The following is a 19,958-nucleotide window of genomic DNA, read 5'->3' on the forward strand; positions in this document are numbered from 1 at the left end:
CCGCATGCAGTACCACAGTTCCTCTCTGGGTACTCTGTCATAGGCTTTCTCTAGATCTACAAAGACACAATGTAGCTCCTTCTGACCTTCTCAGTACTTTTCCATCAACATCCTCAAGGCAAATAATGCATCTGTGGGACTCTTTCTAGGCATGAAACCATACTGTTGCTCGCTCACTTCTGTCCTGAGTCTAGCCTCCATTACTCTTTCCCATAACTTCATTGTGTGGCTCATCAACTTTATTCCTCTATAGTTCCCACAGCACTGCACATCACCCTTGTTCTTAAAAATGGGCACCAGCATACTTTTCCTCCATTCCTCAGGCATCTTCTCACGCGCTAGAATTCTCTTGAACAAGCTGGTCAAAAACTCCACAGCCACCTCTCCTAGATGCTTCCATACCTCCACAGGAACGTCATCAGGACCAACTTCCTTTATATTTTTTGTCCTCTTTAATGCCTTTCTAACTTCCCCCTTACTAATCATTGCCACTTCCTGGTCCACCACACTCCTTCTGACCTTCTCAGTACTTTTCCATCAACATCCTCAAGGCAAATAATGCATCTGTGGTACTCTTTCTTGGCATGAAACCATACTGTTGCTCCCAAATACTAACTTCTGTCCTGAGTCTAGCCTCCACTACTCTTTCCCAAAACTTCATTGTGTGGCTCATCAACTTTATTCCTCTATAGTTCCCACAGCTCTGCACATCACTCTTATTCTTTAAAATGGGCACCAGCACTCTTTTTCTCAATTCCTCAGGCATCAGGCAGAATTTTATTGAACAAGCTGGTCAAAAACTCCACAGCAACCTCTCCTAGATGCTTCCATACCTCCACAGGAATGTCATCAGGACCAACTGCCTTTCCATTTTTCATCCTCCTTAATGCGTTTCTAACTTCCCCTAATAACTGCCACTTCCTGGTCCACCACACTTGCCTCTTCTACTCTCCCTTCTCTCTCATTTTCCTCATTAATCAACTCCTCGAAGTATTCTTTCCATCTAGCTAGCACACTGCTGGCACCAGTCAACATATTTCCATCTCTAGCCTTAGTCACCGTAACCTGCTGCACATCCTTCCCATCTCGATCCCTCTGTCTGGCCAGCCTGTATAGATCCTTTTCTCCTTCTTTAGTGTCCAACGTGCCATACATGTCATCATATGCCTCTTGTTTGGCCTATGCCACCTCTACCTTTGCCCTGTGTCGCATCTCAATGTATTCCTTTTGCCTCTCCTCGGTCCTCTCAGTGTCCCACTTCTTCTTAGTTAACCTTTTTCCTTGTATGATTTTCTGTACTGTGAGGTTCCACCACCAAGTCTCCTTCTCTTCTTGCCTGCCAGAAGATACATCAAGTCCTCTCCTGCCTGCCTCTCTGATCACCTTCGCTGCAGTGGTCCAGTCTTCTGGAAGCTCCTCCCGTCCACCGAGAGCCTGTCTCACCTCTTCCCGAAAAGCTGCTCAACACTTGTCCTGTCTCAGCTTCCACCACATGGTTCTCTGCTCTGCCTTTGTCTTCCTAATCTTCCTCCCCACCACCAGAGTCATCTTACACACGACCATCCTATGCTGTATAGCCACACTCTCCCCTACCACAACCTTACAGTCTGTAACCTCCTTCAGATTACATCGACTGCACAAGATGTAATACACCTGCGTGCTTCTACCTCCGCTCTTGTAGGTCACCCCATGTTCCTGCCTCTTCTGGAAAAAAGTGTTCACTACAGCCATTTGCATCCTTTTTGCAAAGTTCCTTTCCTGGATCCCGTACTTACCCATCACTTCTTCATCACCCCTATTTCCTTCACCAACATGTCCATTACAATCTGCACCAATCACGACTCTCTCTCTGTCTGGGATTTCAGAATTTCTCTTTCACCTCTAGGTCACATCCTACCTGTGGGGCATAGCCACTAATCACATTATACATAACACCCTCAATTTCAAGTTTCAGCCTCATCACTCGATCTGATACTCTTTTCACCTCCAAGACATTCTTAGCCAAATCTTCTTTTAAAATAACCCCGACTCCATCTCTCTTCCCATCTACACCATGGTAAAATAATTTAAACCCTGCCCCTAAACCTCTAGCCTTACTGCCTTTCCACCTGGTCTCCTGGACACACAATATATCAACCTTTCTCCTAATCATCATGTCAACCAACTCCCGAGATTTTCCTCTCATAGTCCCAACATTCAAAGTCCCCACATTCAGTTCTAGGCTCTGTGCTTTCCTCTTCTCTTTCTGTCGAAGAACCCGCTTTCCACCTCTTCTTTTTCTTCAACTTCGACCCACAGTAGTTGAATTTCCAACAGCGCCCTGCAGGTTGACGGCGGCGGTGGCGGACGTTGTTAACCCGGGCCACGACCGATCCGGTATGGAATTCTTTGGATGAACGCTCATATTTGTTTGGCAAAGTTTTAAGCCGGATGCCCTTCCTGACGCAACCCTCTGCATTTATCCGGGCTTGGGACCGGCCTACAGTTTGCACTGGCTTGTGCCCCCGTAGGGCTGCATTCTTCATTTGATTATTATTGATCTTATACTTGGGTTCACTTACCAACCTGTATTTTGGTAACTGATTCTCTCTTAAACCCCTGATGAACCTTGGTTGTTTTGGCAATGTGTTTTGGGAAAAATGCAAGATCTTCAGGCAAGTGTTCTTTGTGTTTGGGAAGAGGGGGGTTACTCCCGTCAGTTTCCGAGACCCTTTTTTTTTGGAGGTAAAATGCAGGCTCTGTGGGGTTTGAGTTTGGAGAAATCAAATCAAATCTGAAACTGAGTGCGCATATCCAGTTATAGTTATAGTTGGAATCATCAGTGTAATAGGTCACACCTGCCATTTACATGTTCCAATGCTTTGGATCACAAATGGGTGGATTGAGAATAAGAAGGTGCTATCTTCTGAGTTGGGCATCCAGCTTTTGATGTCAAACTCAAATGTTTTAGGTGTACAGAAAAATAAAGGACATAACCTAAGTGTTCCAATACATTTGGAGGGCAGTGTACTGCCAAATCCTGCTTTTTTTCAAGCTTTTAGTACACGTCCAATTGTAGTTGTGTTTAATTAGAATTCAATACGTTTGACATTTGGTGAACCACACACTCTCTCTCATTGTTGTCGGGAATATTAATGTAATTCCGCTCTCCTCTTAGCATGAATGGCGTAAAAAGTAGAAGTGAATTTGCCTGTCAGATTCATTAATTGATAAGATTTCAACGTGTTTGATTTTTTTGGGTTCTACTTCTTGTCTCACTCACAGCAAGATATGTCAACCTGTTCCATTAAGACAATTTTTTAGCCCTTTTGCTGAAGAGCAAACGAGCTCTTTGTTACAATGTGGATTATAGAAAAGCAGCAGGTAGCCTTCAGTAAGCAAGGAAAACACTTTTTATTGTACAAATATTTGTATTTATTTTTTTAAAGACAGATGATATCCCGCTAGAACGAGTTGGTAAACAAGACCAAACTTGTCAAACAGTTGATTTATGATGCTTTTAGCTTTAGGGGTTTAATAGTGTTTCCACAGATGCTTGACTTTCTTTTTCCGTAGTAAGGACTTTCTTGTCACAATAACCATATTTATATACCAAAATGTAATTATCCATAATATACTATTAACTTTATGTGTACCAATGACATATTACCATAATAATAGTATATAATAAGATAATACATTATATTCATAATTAACAATAAACCTTATACAATAGATTTCCAATATCAATAACCTATTCCTCTAAGAATTTTAGTTAGCAATAATAAAATGCCATGTTACCTATAAAAATAAATAATATAGTAACATATACCCTCCAATAAATAATATGGTTAACATATACTGTCACGCTACTACTAGCTAATTCGAAACCCTAGTGATTAACCAAGCCCCTCCTCTGTAGGGTGGTAACTCTCCAAAATATTTGTGTAATATTTCTGTTTGAACTGGTTGTTGACATCTGTTCCAAATTTTCACACCACAAATGGAAACACAAAAAGTTTCAACGTAGTACATGAAAACTTGGACTTTAACTTTAATTTTCCCCTTAAATTATACCCACCCACCCTTTCAAAAAACATTCTGAATATGATCCTACAAGATACTGGGTTCGGAGACTGATTTTTTCTCAAAAACGCTAAGGGTGGCTTCTAAGCCAAATTTGGGAATCTTTAATGAAAAATGGAGTTGGAATTGTACATTATAATGATTTTTCAGACAACATTAATAATAACGTCATCAATGTGTGCATTTCCAGCAATATGCAGTTGGATGATCCATCAAAAAAAATAAAATAAAATAAAACACTGACTCATCATGAAACAAATCTATGAATCTCTCGGTTGTTTACTCACAAACAAACAAAGAACCAGTGATAAATATATAACCAAATTGGAGAGGTAGCACCGAATGAAATGGTGTCATCTTTGTGGCTCCACATTAGCAAGATAAGAGCATTGCCAGTTTCCTCATCTGTGCAAACAATTGCGACACGTTTGAGCTAATATGCACTCTGATGTTTGGCTGGCAAACACTCATGATCAATTCATGCCTCTGGAAAAAAACCATTCAGTTTAAATTTGACAGTCAACACTGCGGTGGAGGGAGGGTGAAGTGGGACGAGGCATCCGCAATTATCCTCCCGCCCGCTGTGGCATCCTTTCATCCCCTTTTCGGGAGGGAGTGCTGCTGTCCGATCCTGTTTGGCCTCCGCGTTGCCCTAACAAGTCTTGTTAGCGCTATACGTTACAAATGAACGCTCGTTTCCCACGTCAACTATATAAGTCAGCTATGTGAATTTCTGCACAATAAATATGCAGTAGGTTTGCAATAATTTGAGTGGTCTCCACAACTGACAGAACTTTTTAAATGTCAGAACTCCATTCTGTACACTCCAATTTCCCATGCCAACTATGTGAAAGTAAGCTATGTAGTAGTTAATGTGAACCACCACACTATCAATATGATACTCTCTCTCTCTCTCTCTCTCTCTCTCTCTCTCTCTCTCTCTCTCTCTCTCTCTCTCTCTCTCTCTCTCTCTCTCTCTCTCTCTCTCTCTCTATATATATATATATATATATATAGAGCCTTTCCAAAAAATTGGAATATCATGGAAATTTTTATTTAGTTCCATAATTCCATTAAAAAAGTTAAACTTTTATAGATTATAGATTCAGGGCCCACAATTTAAACAATTTCAAGTACTTATTAGTTTATTTTTACATAATTTGGGCTTCCAGCTCATAAAACCCACAAAATCAGGAATTCAAATAATTTGAATACTGTGAAGAAATCAGCCCAAATTTTGCAGGCCATGAATGTTTTAAACTGAGCGTCTCACACTAATCATCTACTAAACTCAAAGCACCTGCACAGGTTTCCCCCAGGTGTTGCTAAATTGCTTTTGGTTCAATTAAAACATTTTTTAAAAAGGATTACGTGTTCAAATAATGTACTAACTTCTGAATAATTCGTTGAAAAAAAACTAACAAAATACAGATAATACTTCATGTTTTGATCATATAGGTAGAAGCAAAATCATGTGTTGTAAAAATGCATTATACATAGGTAGAAGGGTTTTCCATAATTTTGAGGTCAACTTTGGGGGTGCGTATTATATGCGAGAAATTACGGTAATTGCATCCCGTTTCCCCAAAAAAACAAGATATCAGCAAAGTTTGACCTGTAGTCATTATTGTTCTTATTATTATTATCAGTGGCGAGGCAAGCCCTATTATGGGTCGTCACCAAATGGTCTTTTCCAGGTCTAAAAAATTCAATAAAATTTCAGAAGGGTAGTATCCAAAATTAGGTCATAGGCTCAGTACACCCAAAGTACCTACACTCGCCTCTGCTGGGTAGTGAGACTCATGACGCGATGCGGTGATGATGTGGCCAATTTCCACTGAGAGTTGTAATCTATAAAGCTTGCGACACATAAGGGCAGGGTTGTGTGCTGCCAGCATTTCTCAGTCTTACAAACGTTCAACAAAACGCACCGGTGATGCACCGGTGATGGAGGCGGTGTTGTTGGGGGTTGGGGTGTGGAAGAAGCTGGGTTGCTCACACGGGCCGAGATTCTGGCAGTGGTTGACGCACACCCAGCATCTCAATGAAGGCGTTCGCTCCTCCTAATTCTCAGCTGGCGAGCTTTGACCCACTTTTCCAGCAAGACAGGTTCATGCAAACTTGATGATGCGCTTGCAGCGCCCGGGGTGAGCCGACGAATATGGAGGCAGAAAGGCAGGAGGGCGGGGGACGGGACGGTGAGGCGGCGCATATAGGGTTGGAGTGGGCAAAGTATGGCGCGCGACAGGCAACCCTCCTTTCTATAATCTGGCCCACTGAGCATTTATCATTTATTTTAGTAAATACTTTAATTTATTTATTCTAAATACAACAATAATACAAAACAATAATAATTTTTATATTTTTACATTTTCTTATTTTAAAAGTGTGTAATAATATAAAATGTGCATATATCTTTTAAATTTTTGTACTATTTTTCCAATATTCGGTTAATAATAGTTTGATTTTAAATACATTTTAAAATAAGAATGCATTTAGTGTGATTTTATTTTATCTATAATTGTAACTTTTAGTTTTTTACCTCACCTACCTAGGCCTGGCCCATTTGTCCGTTTTAAAAATCAAATGTGGCCAATGAGCATAAACGTTTACCCACCCATGCTATAGCTTGGTCAGATCACAATATTTGTGACCCCAAACCCAGTTTTGAGGGCTGCATGAAGCCAACTCCATTAGCGAGCGGCTTCATCTCAGGTCCATGATTAATTGATAAAGCCCAATGTGATATTAATCCAAGATGGCAGCCATCAAAAATCCTACATTAAAGACTGGAACCTATTTTTAAGGTCCAGGCGGCGAGGTTGAGGCATTGTTTCATCTGGTGTCCTGCTACTTCTCATCAATATCACTGCAACTCCCTCACAAGACCTCATAAACCCAAACGAGAAGACATTTTTATACAGAGGAGGTGACCAGATGGTTTTTGTGATCCAAAGAAATCGCCTTACATCAGCCAGCATTTATTCTTCCGTTACGTTGTGACTCTGGTTTCCATTTAAAGGCAACATTTTTATAATGCTATCATTTTTTCAGATGACTCAGATTTTTTTTTACTTTTTTTTTTTTTTGGCCAGAGGTCCTCCATTCAGATTTTTTCCCACATTTAAATATTAACAAACACAAAATCAAAAATAGGTAATACTTAAAAAATATATGACTTTCGGATTTTCTTGATTTCATTTCAGGTTTTTAATACTATTTTTATTTTTTTTATTTAATCTTTCAGGGTGAGGAGAAGCGGCTCAGAAAATGGATGGATGGATGGATAATCTTTCAGATTTTCTTTCATGTTACTTTTCCATTTTTCAACCAGATATATTCAATATTTCTTGATTTCGTTTTTGGGGGTGCGGGGTATATGGTTACTTGACCGGACGCCCTCTTTTCAGATTTCTTTTCCCCAGATTACTTTAAATTTTATTTTCCACATTTCAAGATTTGTAGTTGTTTTAAAATATTTGTCACCTTTTTTACATTTTTCTTTGGGCGGCACGCTGGTTAGCACAACTGCCTCACAGTTCTGAGGACCCAGGTTCAAATCCGGCCTCGCGTGTTAGAGTTTGCGTGTTCTCCCCGTGCCTGCGTCGGTTTTCTCCGGGTACTCCGGTTTCCTCCCACATCCCAAAAACACGCACAGTAGGTTAATGGAAGACTCTAAATTGTCCGTAGGTATGAAAGTGACTGCGAATGGTTGTTTGTCTATATGTGCCCTGCGATTGGTGGGCAACCAGTTCAGGGTGTATCACGCCTCCTGCCCGCAGTTAGCTGGGATAGGCTCCAGCATACCCGCGACCCTGGTTAGGATAAACGGTGTAGAAAATGGATGGATGGACAGTTTTCTTTCAGATTATCCACATTTTATTTTGGGGTTTCCATATTATTTAACAGATATTTTTTTTCAGATTTCTTCCCCCTTTTCCCTTCATTTTTTTATGTTGGTCTTTTTTTTTGACAGATTTTTGGTGTCCTTGTGATTCCATCACTTCCATCGGCAGATATTCTTCCAAAACACACCCACTTGTGTTTCTTTGTTTTCCACCTTTTGGCACGACATTTTGATTTGAAAACTGTATACAGTCATTGACAGTCACTGGTCATGCAATCATAGACCGAGCTATGGGTCATTTATTCCAGGCGCCACCTTTGATGGCTCAATTCCACATTCTTACATCGGTCATTGGTCAGCCAGCATGCCAATCATTACAGACATTTGATGACCAGATGTCATCTTTCCCCCAGTCAAGTCCACTTTTGAGAAATCTAAACAAAGCATCAAGGATTTCATCGTCTAGATTGCTCAGTTCCAAACAGTCTTCCAGTAGTCACTGGGTCTGTCAATATACCAATCATTACACATATGGTTACCAGATTGTCCTCTTTTCCCCAGACAAGTCCACTTTTGGTGGATCCAAAAAAAGCATCTTGGATTTCATTAGCTAGATTGCTCAGTTCAAGTCTTCCAGCAGTCATTGATCAGTTAACATGTCAAACATGACGCACATCCGAGCACAAGTTTACAGTAGCACAGCTTGCGTTTACTAACTGGAAAAAAACAACAACACCTTTTTGGTCCCTACCACTACTAAGAACCGTTTTTATGTTGTCTTGTTTCCCATGCAAAATGAAGTATCACAAGAATAAAAATCTCTAATAACCAGGTACAAAAATGTCCACTCTCTACCAAATCACAACTGATCATCATAGATCTTGTGCATCTCAAAGAGATTGCTCAAATGTTCAACACAACCACTGGTACGAGGTACAGCATAACAAATAGTGCGCTGTGTAAATGTGACAAACGTCATATTCACTATGATAATGATCATATCTCAGCACGAGCACCATCTGAGCTGCAGCCAGGCGGGGAGGAGGAAGCCTGTCGATGATTCCGTGGGTCTGTAATAGACTCAGGCCCTCTAAATACATTACTATATTAAATAGCACTTAAATCTCCACTTGCACGCTTTCTGACGAGTTAATTAAGCGTATTGTGATCCTCGACCAATTTATCATTCTTCAGACTTATTCTGGCACAAACCTTTGTTTTCTGAAGATATTTGGAGCATAGCCCAAGAGCGCTCAATTTAAATGTGTTTGTGATTGTGTCTGGTCCTGATCCAAGATTTTATAATTAGAGTAAGTATTTTTCCGAGACAAATTCACTTTTGGGAGCCAAAACAAAGAACCAATGATGTCATCATCTTGGTCAGCATCTGTTCTTCCATTGTGCTGTGACTTGGGTCACAGCACTATTGGCACCAATAGTTCGGATTTGCAGTGACAATCAATGCTCAGATTTTATTTTTTTTCAATTTCATTTTTAGATTTATTTCAGATTACATTAATTCTTCATATTTTATCTCATTTTTCTCTGATTTATTTCTTATCTTTTCACATGAATTTACTTTTTTTCCCAGAATTTTCTGATTTTTTTTTTTTGGGGGGGGGGGGTCTATGGTTAGGTAACAGGACTTCCTCTTTGCCTCCGACAATGTCACTTTTTGGGATCCAAGTGTCTAGAATTTTATCACCTCAGTCAGCAAGCATTCTTCTATTGTGCCATGATTGGCGTTTCTCTTAAAGGCACTATTGTTTAAAATATTAATTTATTTTTTAATAGGTATATTGTCTATGGTTACGTGACCAGAGGTCCTATATTGCAGTGAGAGGCGATGCTCACAGTTTGATTAAAAAAAAATCTGATTCTATTAAAATGTTTTTCATAGATGCATCCCATTTTTTTTAGATTTGGGTGTCAATCGGCATTTGAACTTCTGCTGTGCCGTGACCAGTGGTCCTCTTTTGCAATGAGAGAAAATGCTTCAATTTTTGTTGTTTTTCAGTTTACATTTTCAGATTGTATTCATATTTTTCTCAAATATTCAGATTTTATTCCTGAGAATTAGTCTCTTCTTTTGTTTCTGGGAGGCCTGGGGCGGGGGTAGGGTGGAGGGGCAATCTGTCAGTTGCTCTGTGACTTGCCATTCTCTTTAAATGTTGCTTTGACAGAAATATGGTCTTGGTTCGGGGAAATTAGTTTTTCCTCATGATTTATATAAAGTAGAACTCTGACATGTTTTCTTTCATTAGTCGCTAAGAAACAATTATTGATCAGTGTCTCGGAATGAGAAAAACAGGTTTGTGTTCAAACTGCAACAGCAAAAAATAAAAAATAAAAGATACAGATAGCGGAGTTGAAAGACACTAATAATCCACATAAAGTGCAGCTTTGTCTTCCCTGACGTGGTAGGGACGCATTAAACACCGCTAAAACCTCGTCATCGTCTGTAAATAGTAATTTGTGATCCCATTGTTATCTTCAAAAGAATATAAAACAAACCTCTGCAGGACTATTTGGCTTTATACATTTGCAAGTAGCACACGTGATGATGTAATGGTAATGATGTGTGTGACTACAGATAAATCCCAGAGCTGTTATTATGGAACGTTGCGTGATATTACTGTATTTTTCTTCTTTTTATGGCTGTGTTTCCAACTGGGTATAAAGCAAATTGATGTGAGCTCTTTAAACGAGTTTAGTGCATCAGCAGAGCGGCGTGACAACAAAATGGTGACGATGATGAGGAAGATACATCCGTAAATTGGTCTTCATCAAACACTAGAGTAGACAGGTCGTCTCCACCGGGACCTCAAAAGGTTAGAGCAATGAACGGGCCCTCGCACCCGGATTTTCATGCTGAATGCTCAAACTGATCAAAATTGAATGCCATGCTGCGTCCACATTAGATGGCAGAGGCAAAAATGCTTCACAATTTAGCATCGCCCATCTGTATAGGATACATGCTCATTTGGCTGAATTCCTCAGGAGGAATTCGTCAAAGGACAACCCTGGATTTCACTCCAGAATGACTGCTTCAGACTAAAATGACTGACATTCCTGTTCAAGTTTGTGTATTGGTCCTTGACCTTTGTACATGATGTTATGATGGACAATTCCGGGTGTCTTGGTGCAACTGGTGTCAAGGGCAAATACAAAAAATTTAACCAGGATAACAAAACCTCCAAAGCTTCAAAATTTACTGTCACTCTTCTGCCGATTATACCCAAATTTAATTTGACACCAATCAAATCAATACACTAGGAGGAGTCGACAATCGTACGATCACACAATACAGGAAAATGGCCATCAGTCAGCTGAAAATGGCAGATTTGACTTAAATGGCTGACTTCCTGTCTGTTTTACAGAATGGGTTCTTGAGACTTTTTGTGTATCTACTCATAAGAGACGTGGCTGATTCACACTAAGTTTGTACAGGGAATAGCCAAAATATTGCAATAAACAAATAAATCAATTTTTACACATTATTGATCATGGGAGTTTCGTCAAACACTCATCCCGAGCCACCATGTTCCATCGATACAATTGGACAAATTGAGCATCAACCTTCTGTCTACTACAGCTAACACAAATTCGACACTGATCAGACTAACGCCGTAGAGGGAGTCCGCGATTGTACGATCACACGATTCCGGAAAATGGCCAACTATCGTCTGAAAATGGCTGCTTCAACAATAAATGGTCGACTTCCTGTCTGTTTAACGGCATGGGTTTTTAAGACTATTTTGTGCCTCTACATGGCTCCTGAAGTTACACCCCAGGCTAGCCAAGCTGGGGCAACAACTAATTAACCGTTCATTTTGCCAATAAATAATCAAGGAAAAGTAGTCAGATGCACTAGCGGCAGGGGCGAGTCTAGGATCAGAAATTTAGGGGTGCTGAGCTCCCAGCCAGGCAAGATAAATTTAACTGTTTAGTACATTTTAACACATTTTCAAAGCAAAAATGAGAAGTGGTAATGACAAATGTCTGTAGGTACTGAGTGGCTTAAGTTAAGAAATGTTTCACATATCCTGGTTTAAGGCAGGTACTTACACCATATCACTGGATGGCAGCTATTGCTCTGAACAAGTATAGTGCTGAGAGTCTAGTCGAGGAGAGGTGTTATCTGTTGTTAAAATACTGAATGTTCCAACCAATTAATGTTTGGTTTTACACTTTTCTAGGTTGTTTGAAAAGGACCGTTTCTAAACATTTGTTTTGATTCCTCAAATTTTACGGGGTGCTGGTATTCATTTTAGCGGTGCTTCAGCACCCCCAAAATTAGGCCAAAAACACCAGTCATCTTCCACCAACATGCTTGAACGAAACCTCAAAAGCTTCAAAATTCAGTGTTGCCAATCTATCTACTATAAATAATTGCAATTTTATTCTCATCAAATCAATAGCCTCAGAGGAGGTGAGCATTTTTCTGCCAAACGACCACTGAAAATGACCAGCTATTTCCTGAAAATGAAAACTTTTTTGCGCCTCTGCTCATGATAGAGATGGATTTTGGATTTCATGTCATTAAGTGAAACCAGGACCATGGGCAATTTTTTTTATTATTATTTTTTTTTTAGCCATATGCGGTGTACTGTATATTATTTATATTTTTTACCTGGGATGAAGATATGAGCCACATTGTTAAAGCGCCTACGGAACATTGAAAATAATCCCCCCCTACCCCAACATCAGAGTTGGAGGCGTTAATATAAATGTGCAAACAAACAACACTTAACCGTAACCTGTCAGACATGTCAGCTTCTGACTGAAAATTGTGTTTCTTTATCTTCAAGTGCGACAGCCAGGCCTTATCTCCTCCACTTCAAAAAGGGCCCATGCCTCCTGCCGCCCAACGAAGAACAAAATACTGTATTATCTGGACTCGCCGCTTTTTCTTTTAGGCAGCCTGTTGGGAAAAACGGTGCCATCTTCGCAGAGAGGATCGAGGACGAGTTGTACCTCGGGCGCATACTGATGGCAGCCGTGCCGCTTTTTTCTGGCTGGTTGCTTGGTTTAAATAAGCGACGCACACTTGAAGAAATGTCCTTGGTCAACTATATATTGAATTAATGGTGAATTTCAGATGACAGATATGCAAATAAAGAAGCCTAATTTTCATCAATGTTGTCCAATTTGGACAATTCAAACGCAAATAAGTGGGCAAATGATGCCTAAAGTTGCAAAACACTTCAAAGGATCCATTCAGCTTCATCATCCGCTCTTTTGCAACACTTATTCCAGACCAAGGAGCAGATAGGTCTTTATATGTCAAGAAGCAAACGGACTCCCATTCAAAGCAGCAAGACTCCGGTGTCACCATACAGTATGTTATTGCATTTTATGATTAAGAGAGCATTAGCAACGACACAACTCACTTTCACATTCCGGCCACTTTTGCTAAAGATAAGACCTGCTTCAGTTTTGACAGATATTTATTAGGCTTCACACGATCATGATTTTTGTGGCCGATCACTGATCAACGAGTTGAAAAAAACAATAACCGATCACCGATCCGATCACAAGATGGAGGAATGTGTCTATTTAAATGACCTGTTCATTTACTCTATATACTTGTGTAATTAATTGCTCAAAAAAATTATATTTACAATAAATAATGTATCTTTGTTCATCTATTTATGCCAGTGAGTCATAGAGACAGACAGAACAAATGATAAATGGTCTTCTATTAGATGGCAGGAAGTACATACAGTAATTAATGTATCCACTTTTTGGGACATTTTTGTTTGTTAGTGTTCCATGAGATTTTTCAATTGCAAAATATGTTCCTTGGCTCCATAAAGGTCGGAAATCACTGCGCTCGTCAGATTGTGTATTGTAATCAGTCAGGTCAAACCAACATTACATGACAGAAATAATGGGTGCGAACTTACTGTAATAAAATTACTTTATTTGTAATTAAATTACTTCACCCACAACAAAACCTTAGAGCATGATTCGACAGAACGGCGGCATGTTTACGTCCAACCGTTCGTGGTACCAATAGTTTGCTAGGCTACATAACGTTTTGTTGCGAGTCGTATCGTATTCAAAGTACGGGAACATACCTCAAGCAAGCCTTAAACGAACGTCCTCTCCTGTCCTGAGCACCGGTGACCACCAACACACGTTTTTCCCCATTTTGTCCTTATAATACAAAGTCGGCGCGCTCCACTCTTGTTGTCGTCGCCACGGTAACGAGTGTATCCCGTCGCATTTGAGTTGACAAGATAAAGTCCAATGATCGTAAAAAACGGGATGCGGTGGTATCAGAATACAAGATTTCATTTCAGTAGTCTGACATAGTGCAATCGTGAAAGAGCAAATTTGTCTTGTAGTCTGATCCTGGCATTACGTGTTGTCTGTCTCAGATGTGTTGTTTCTTCCACACCGCCAACATGTTTTTTTAAATAGTTTTTTTTAAGTAACTTTATTGGCCGTCAGGGATTCCCAATATTACGTCAAAAGACGCGCGACAAGGCTAAAAATAAACTAGCTTTTGGATTCAAATATACTGTGCAGAATGGTGACGTGGAGTAAATGTCTTTTGCGGAGCCGATCAATGATGTCATTGATCGGATCGGCGAATTATGACATTAAAGCCGATCGGCATTAAATGCTAAATATCGGCCGATACCGACAAAGCCCGATAAAATCGGTGTAAAGTCTAATATTTCTAAACTCTTACTTTAAAATGGCATATTACAATGGAGTGGATTATTTCAATTTGTACTGGGGTAAATGAAACAACCAAGTGGAAATATAGTCCAGCAAAACCTGAGATTTGAAGCTAACCATCTTCACAAATTCAACAGATTGATATTAGCATTTCAACATCAGTCAGTCCATCCAACAGATCAAAACAGCTGCTCACAAGGTTACAACATTGTTCCACTAATGCTAATTTCTTCAGCCTGGGGAAACTAACTCCATTCATTTTCCAGTCTGCATCATGGGTAAATACGCTACTGGATTTTTTCCTTGCTCTTTCCCCGTTTACTTTCTGTTGCAATTTCAGCCCGTTTAAGCAGCACACTAGTTGGGCCTGAATTCATCGCCAACTAATGAAAACTGTTACGTTTCAAGATTAAGGCTAAATTTTACTTTTTTATTTGCAACTTCCTCGGTCCTCGATCCTTGCTCATGTTAGCTCCTCCGGTCAAAGATCCCATAGGGGAGTCGAGGAGAACAACAGAGGAGTGAAGAGCAAGGAAGGACAAATATTTCGAGGAATGAAACGTTCCACGCTCCATGTCGTCATTTCTTTCAGATGTCAATTAAAGATGACCCCAACTAAATATGAATGATAATGAGCTTCCAGTCAGACGATATACGATTGGTTGCCTTGACAAGGCTTGTGATGAGGACCTCTGGTGCCCGCCACCGTGTTTTTGCCATTTCAATGCATGACACCCTAATAAATTTGTGATTTTAAATTACCGATTGAAAATAATTTTCAGGTGCCATAGCTGTTGTGTTCATTTGAGAGTGCAAGTGCAACAGTATATGATAGCTTGGCTTGAGTGAAGCTTGTGATGAGAATATCTGACGTTCACCGCCATTTTTTTGCCATTGTAATGGTGACACCCTAATAAATTTGAGATTTTTAAGCATATTAAATTAGCGATTGAACCTAATTTTGGGGTACTGTTGTGTTTATGTGAGAGGGCAACGGTATATGATAGCAATATAAGCTATAATACAGACTTGAACAAAGCGGTGTTTGGAAGCTCAAGCAAGATGTCTTTTTTTTTGTTTTTTTTTTTTTTAAATAGGCCTAGCGACAATGCTCTAATGCAATATGTACCACCAACTGAACTTTTGCACCAAACTTGCGCTCTTCCACTTAAAATTTCAGCTTGTTTCGGCAGCCGGCTAGTTGGGCCTGAATCAATCGCGCTCTATGCTGGTTTTACAACTTTTATTCACTACTAGATGCATGAAATCAATTCCAAATCCGTATTTATTGCACATTTTTCAATCATCTGCATCACTTTATATTTAAAGTAAACTATCAGAAATGATCAGCCATATTTAAAAGACGCCAGTACATGTGTTAGTCAGCCTTTTGCTGCAGGATAGCAGAAAAACAAGACGGCTGCTGGAGTGGAGCCACGAAAGGCGCCGTTAGTCTTGCAGGTCAATTGGATTAGGAGCTCTTTATAAAAAAAGGCAGGAAAAAATGCTAAAGAGACCACGACTTTTGCCTTTAAACTTGCTCTTTTTTAAGAGAAAACCAAGCGAGCCAGTAGCCCATCCGAACCGGGGTGGACAAGAGGGGAGATAAATGACGGCAACAAGTTACGCCATGAATAAATCATGACACGCTGCACGAGGGTCACGGTAATCACCGAGGGTGCCGCTGCCTTCATCTCCTCGCCATTCTCTTCTTTGCCTTTTAATGCTGTTAGGAACGATGGAGAGGGCGGGAGGATGAGGAAGAGGATGCGGTTACAGGGTACCCTCTAGTGGCGCACAGCAAATGAGTTGTTGAATAAAAGGTTAAATAGGAACCCAAAAGTGATGTAAGGCGAAGAAGAGAGACAGGGAGAGTGGAGGGGTTGGTTATATGCGTGGGAATTTCTTCCGGAGCGACTTCATATGCAAATGAGGCAGCCTCCAGGACATTAGAGCACTGATTCCACGCACACCACAACACCGCAAGTGTGGAGCCACTCAAAATGCATTTCTATGGACTTTTCAAAAAGGAAAGGATAGCTTAGAGCTTAAAACTGAAAAAGAATTTCTGCACTGCAGTGGAGGATGTACTTGAAGGCCTGTGAGGAATTGCTTTACTCTTTAAGACACAAAAAATGCATTGAGCATGACAATGCCACAAAAAAATGTTGCATTCAGCACGACAACACAACAAGAGTTCAGTTACACAAAACATATTTTTCTGGTCTTTTCTAGAAGGAAAGCTCTGATTTAGACTGCCATAGATGACATACTGGAAGGCTTTTGACGGTGGCTTTGCTCTTCAACACAAAAAGCTTCATCCGGCACATTTGCGCACAGTGTCCATGCATGACACAACACCACAAGTATGGAACCACATAATGCTGTTTTCTCTGGTTTGCCATAAAGTATGTACTTGAGGGATGGGCTTAAACCTAAACACAAAAAAGCTGCATCCGGCATGCATTTTCTGGACTTTTCTAGAAAGAAAGCTCCGATTTTGACAGGAATGGCTTCCATTTTGAATGCAAAATGCTGCATCTAGCAAGTTTGCACACTGCATCTGGCATGACACAACACTACAAATGTTATTTTGCACCTTTATCACAAGTCTGGGGCCACAAAAAATGATTTTTTTCTTCACTGCTGTAGGGGATGTAGATGAAAGCTCTTAAGGGAAGGCTATGCTTATAGCACGACATCTCCACAAGCGTTGAGCCACACATAATGGATTGTTCTCTGCACTGCCATGGAGGATTTACCTGAAGGTTTGTGAGGAATGGCCTTAAACTTCAACACCAGAAAAGCTGCATCCAGCACACCCCACAAAATGGATTTTCTTGGAAGCTCAGAACAGAGATGACTTTGATCTTAAATAGAAAACGATGCAGCTGGTTGCTTCCACACACAACACAATATTGCAAGTGTTACTTTGCACTTTATAACAACTGTGGAGCCACACAAGATGCTCCATTCTAAACTGCCATGGAGAATGTACTTGAAGTGATGCTTTGGTCATCAAAAAACGCACATTTGCGCACAGCTTCCATGCACAACACAACATCACAGGTGTTAAGCAACACTAATTGCATTTCCTGAACTTTTAAAAGAAGGAAAGCTCTAATTTTGACCGATTTGTGAGAGATAGCTTCGAGCTTAAAGCTATGTCCAGTACATTTGTGCATTGTTTCCATGGACGACCTAACACCACAACCAATGAGTAACACAAAATGATGTATGAAGACATACATACTGCAACCAGCACAACAACCACACAGTGCATTCTAATGAACTTCTCAAGAACGAAAGTTTATATTTTGGCCTTCATGAATTATGTACAAGAAAGCTTGTGTAGGTGTGTGTGTGTGGGGGGGGGGGGGGGGGGGGGGGGGGGGGTTGTGTGTGGCTTCATCTTAAACAAAAAAAGATGCATCCAGCACCAACACACCAAGTGTTAACCCTCACAAAATGTGTTGTACTTGACTTTCCAAGAAGAAAAGCTCTGCTGCGGAGGATGTTTTTGAAGACTCATAAGAGATGCTTTGATCAACAACAAAAAGCCGCATCCAGCACATTTGCACACAGCTTCCACACGACATTGCACTACAACTGTTATTTCTGCACCTTTGTAACACACATACACATCTGTCTCAAGTTCATAGGGGGGCCCCTAAGGAGAGAGGTGGAGGGTAGTGATATGTAACTGGTTGACCTCACTGCGCCATTTATTTCTGTTCCATTTGGCGCAATCTGTCGGAGTAGTTGGACGCGGAAGCAACATCCACCTCCTCCTCATAAAAAAAGAGGATGAGGAGGATGCTGATGAAGAGGCCTGCGGGGGTGCAACTTTGGGGATGCACACCCCCCCACCCCCCATGCACGTACGTACTCATGCAAAAAAAAAAAAAAATGTAAAGTGAGGTGGTGCGTGTCTCACACACACCGATGTCTACTCACATGGACGTGATGTTTTTGAACAAATCAGCTATGTCCACGGCTCCACTGCCGTTGGCTCCGGCTCCATCCTGCACCGCCAGCAGCGGAAAGAAGCGGCCGCTGTCCGACTTATTGCAATAGATATCGGTGGGCGAGCAGCTGCACGTCGGCGGGCAGTCCAGCATGGAACTCAGGTGGTCCCGAAAGAGGAGGCTGAGGAGCAGGAGGACGGAGAAAAGCCGCCAGCCCTGGCAAATCCGTAACGGGTCCAAGCATAGATCCATGTCTCCAAGGAAAGATGGGCAACAGAAGAAGAATAAGAAGAGGAGGAGGAAGAGGAGGTCTGGGTGCCCTTCCTTAAGAGAACAGAGGATGCTCTGTGTGGTGTGTCCTTGCCTCCTCACATAAAAATATATATCTATACACACACACACAACACACACACACACACAAATTCACACAAACACACACACAAAGACAGAAGGGGGGGAATGCAAATCAAAATAAAAAAAAAAACACGGTAATCAAGTGGAAGAAATCTCCAGGCAAACGTGCATGGTGGCTCCCCTCGCCAGACTCTCAGATGCTGCGCTCTCCTCCTTACCGCGATGCTGAAGCAGGACTGACTAGATGGAGGGATGAGAGCGAGGAGCGGGGTGGGGGGAGGCATCGAATGAGAAGTTGGGGGCGTCAGAGTCCCTCCCACCGGCTGCTGTCGTACTGACACCTGCAGAAGCTGCATGCAGTCAAGTGTGATTACAGCGCACGCGCACAAACACACTCTCGGACACACAGACACACACACACACACACACACACACACACACACGCGTATTTATAAGGCGCACCAAACAAGGCATCATGAACATAAGATTATTCAATTATTCATTACAGCTACATTTTCTACACAATGAAATAGTATGAAAAGCAGTGTTTTGTTAAAAAACAATGCGACATAAATTCAGACACAGACATGAATACTAATGTTACAACAATACTAACGATAAAGTAAAACATCTCTTTTTTTCTTTGTTTTTATAGCCAAAACTCAAAGCCACATCCTTCATAATATGATGGGAACAGTACAAGTAGAATAAGACGATCTAGCCATTGGTGGAATCAGAATGCTAATCCTTTCAGCTATTGGTAATGCTAATGCTTATAAAATGCTAAAAAGAAAGCGATGCATTTCCAACAAAGTATTATAACAAAGATATATATTTTTTTATAATAATAATAATAATATTTTTTTAAATAAAATATTATAACCAAGATATAATTTGTCAACTAGAAGTTCTGTCTGTCATTGGTGGACTCTGATTTATAATGCTAATGCTAAAACATTGCTAAAAAGCATTTTGCCTTAAACTGTGACTGAGACTCATAATATGATTTGTACAGTCGAAGATGATGTGTT

At 40.6% G+C, this 19,958-nt stretch overlaps 1 protein-coding gene across 4 annotated transcripts in view; it reads right to left on the reverse strand.

Moving 5' to 3' along the window:
- The window catches only part of ntrk3b (neurotrophic tyrosine kinase, receptor, type 3b), a 356,045-nt gene extending 336,658 nt beyond the window's left edge, over window positions 1-19,387 (reverse strand). For 2 of the 4 annotated variants that reach the window (XM_061765466.1, XM_061765465.1), the window contains exon 1: window positions 18,563-19,385. In XM_061765466.1, coding sequence (XP_061621450.1) covers window positions 18,563-18,825 — 263 coding nt within the window. In that variant the 5' untranslated portion in view covers window positions 18,826-19,385. Of the gene's footprint in view, window positions 1-18,562 lie in introns of all 4 variants that reach the window. The other 2 variants (XM_061765463.1, XM_061765464.1) reach the window with 2 other exon arrangements.
- Window positions 19,388-19,958: the final 571 nt, after the last annotated feature.

The sequence above is a fragment of the Phyllopteryx taeniolatus genome, chromosome 2 (genome assembly GCF_024500385.1).
Source record: "Phyllopteryx taeniolatus isolate TA_2022b chromosome 2, UOR_Ptae_1.2, whole genome shotgun sequence".
NCBI lineage: Eukaryota > Metazoa > Chordata > Actinopteri > Syngnathiformes > Syngnathidae > Phyllopteryx > Phyllopteryx taeniolatus.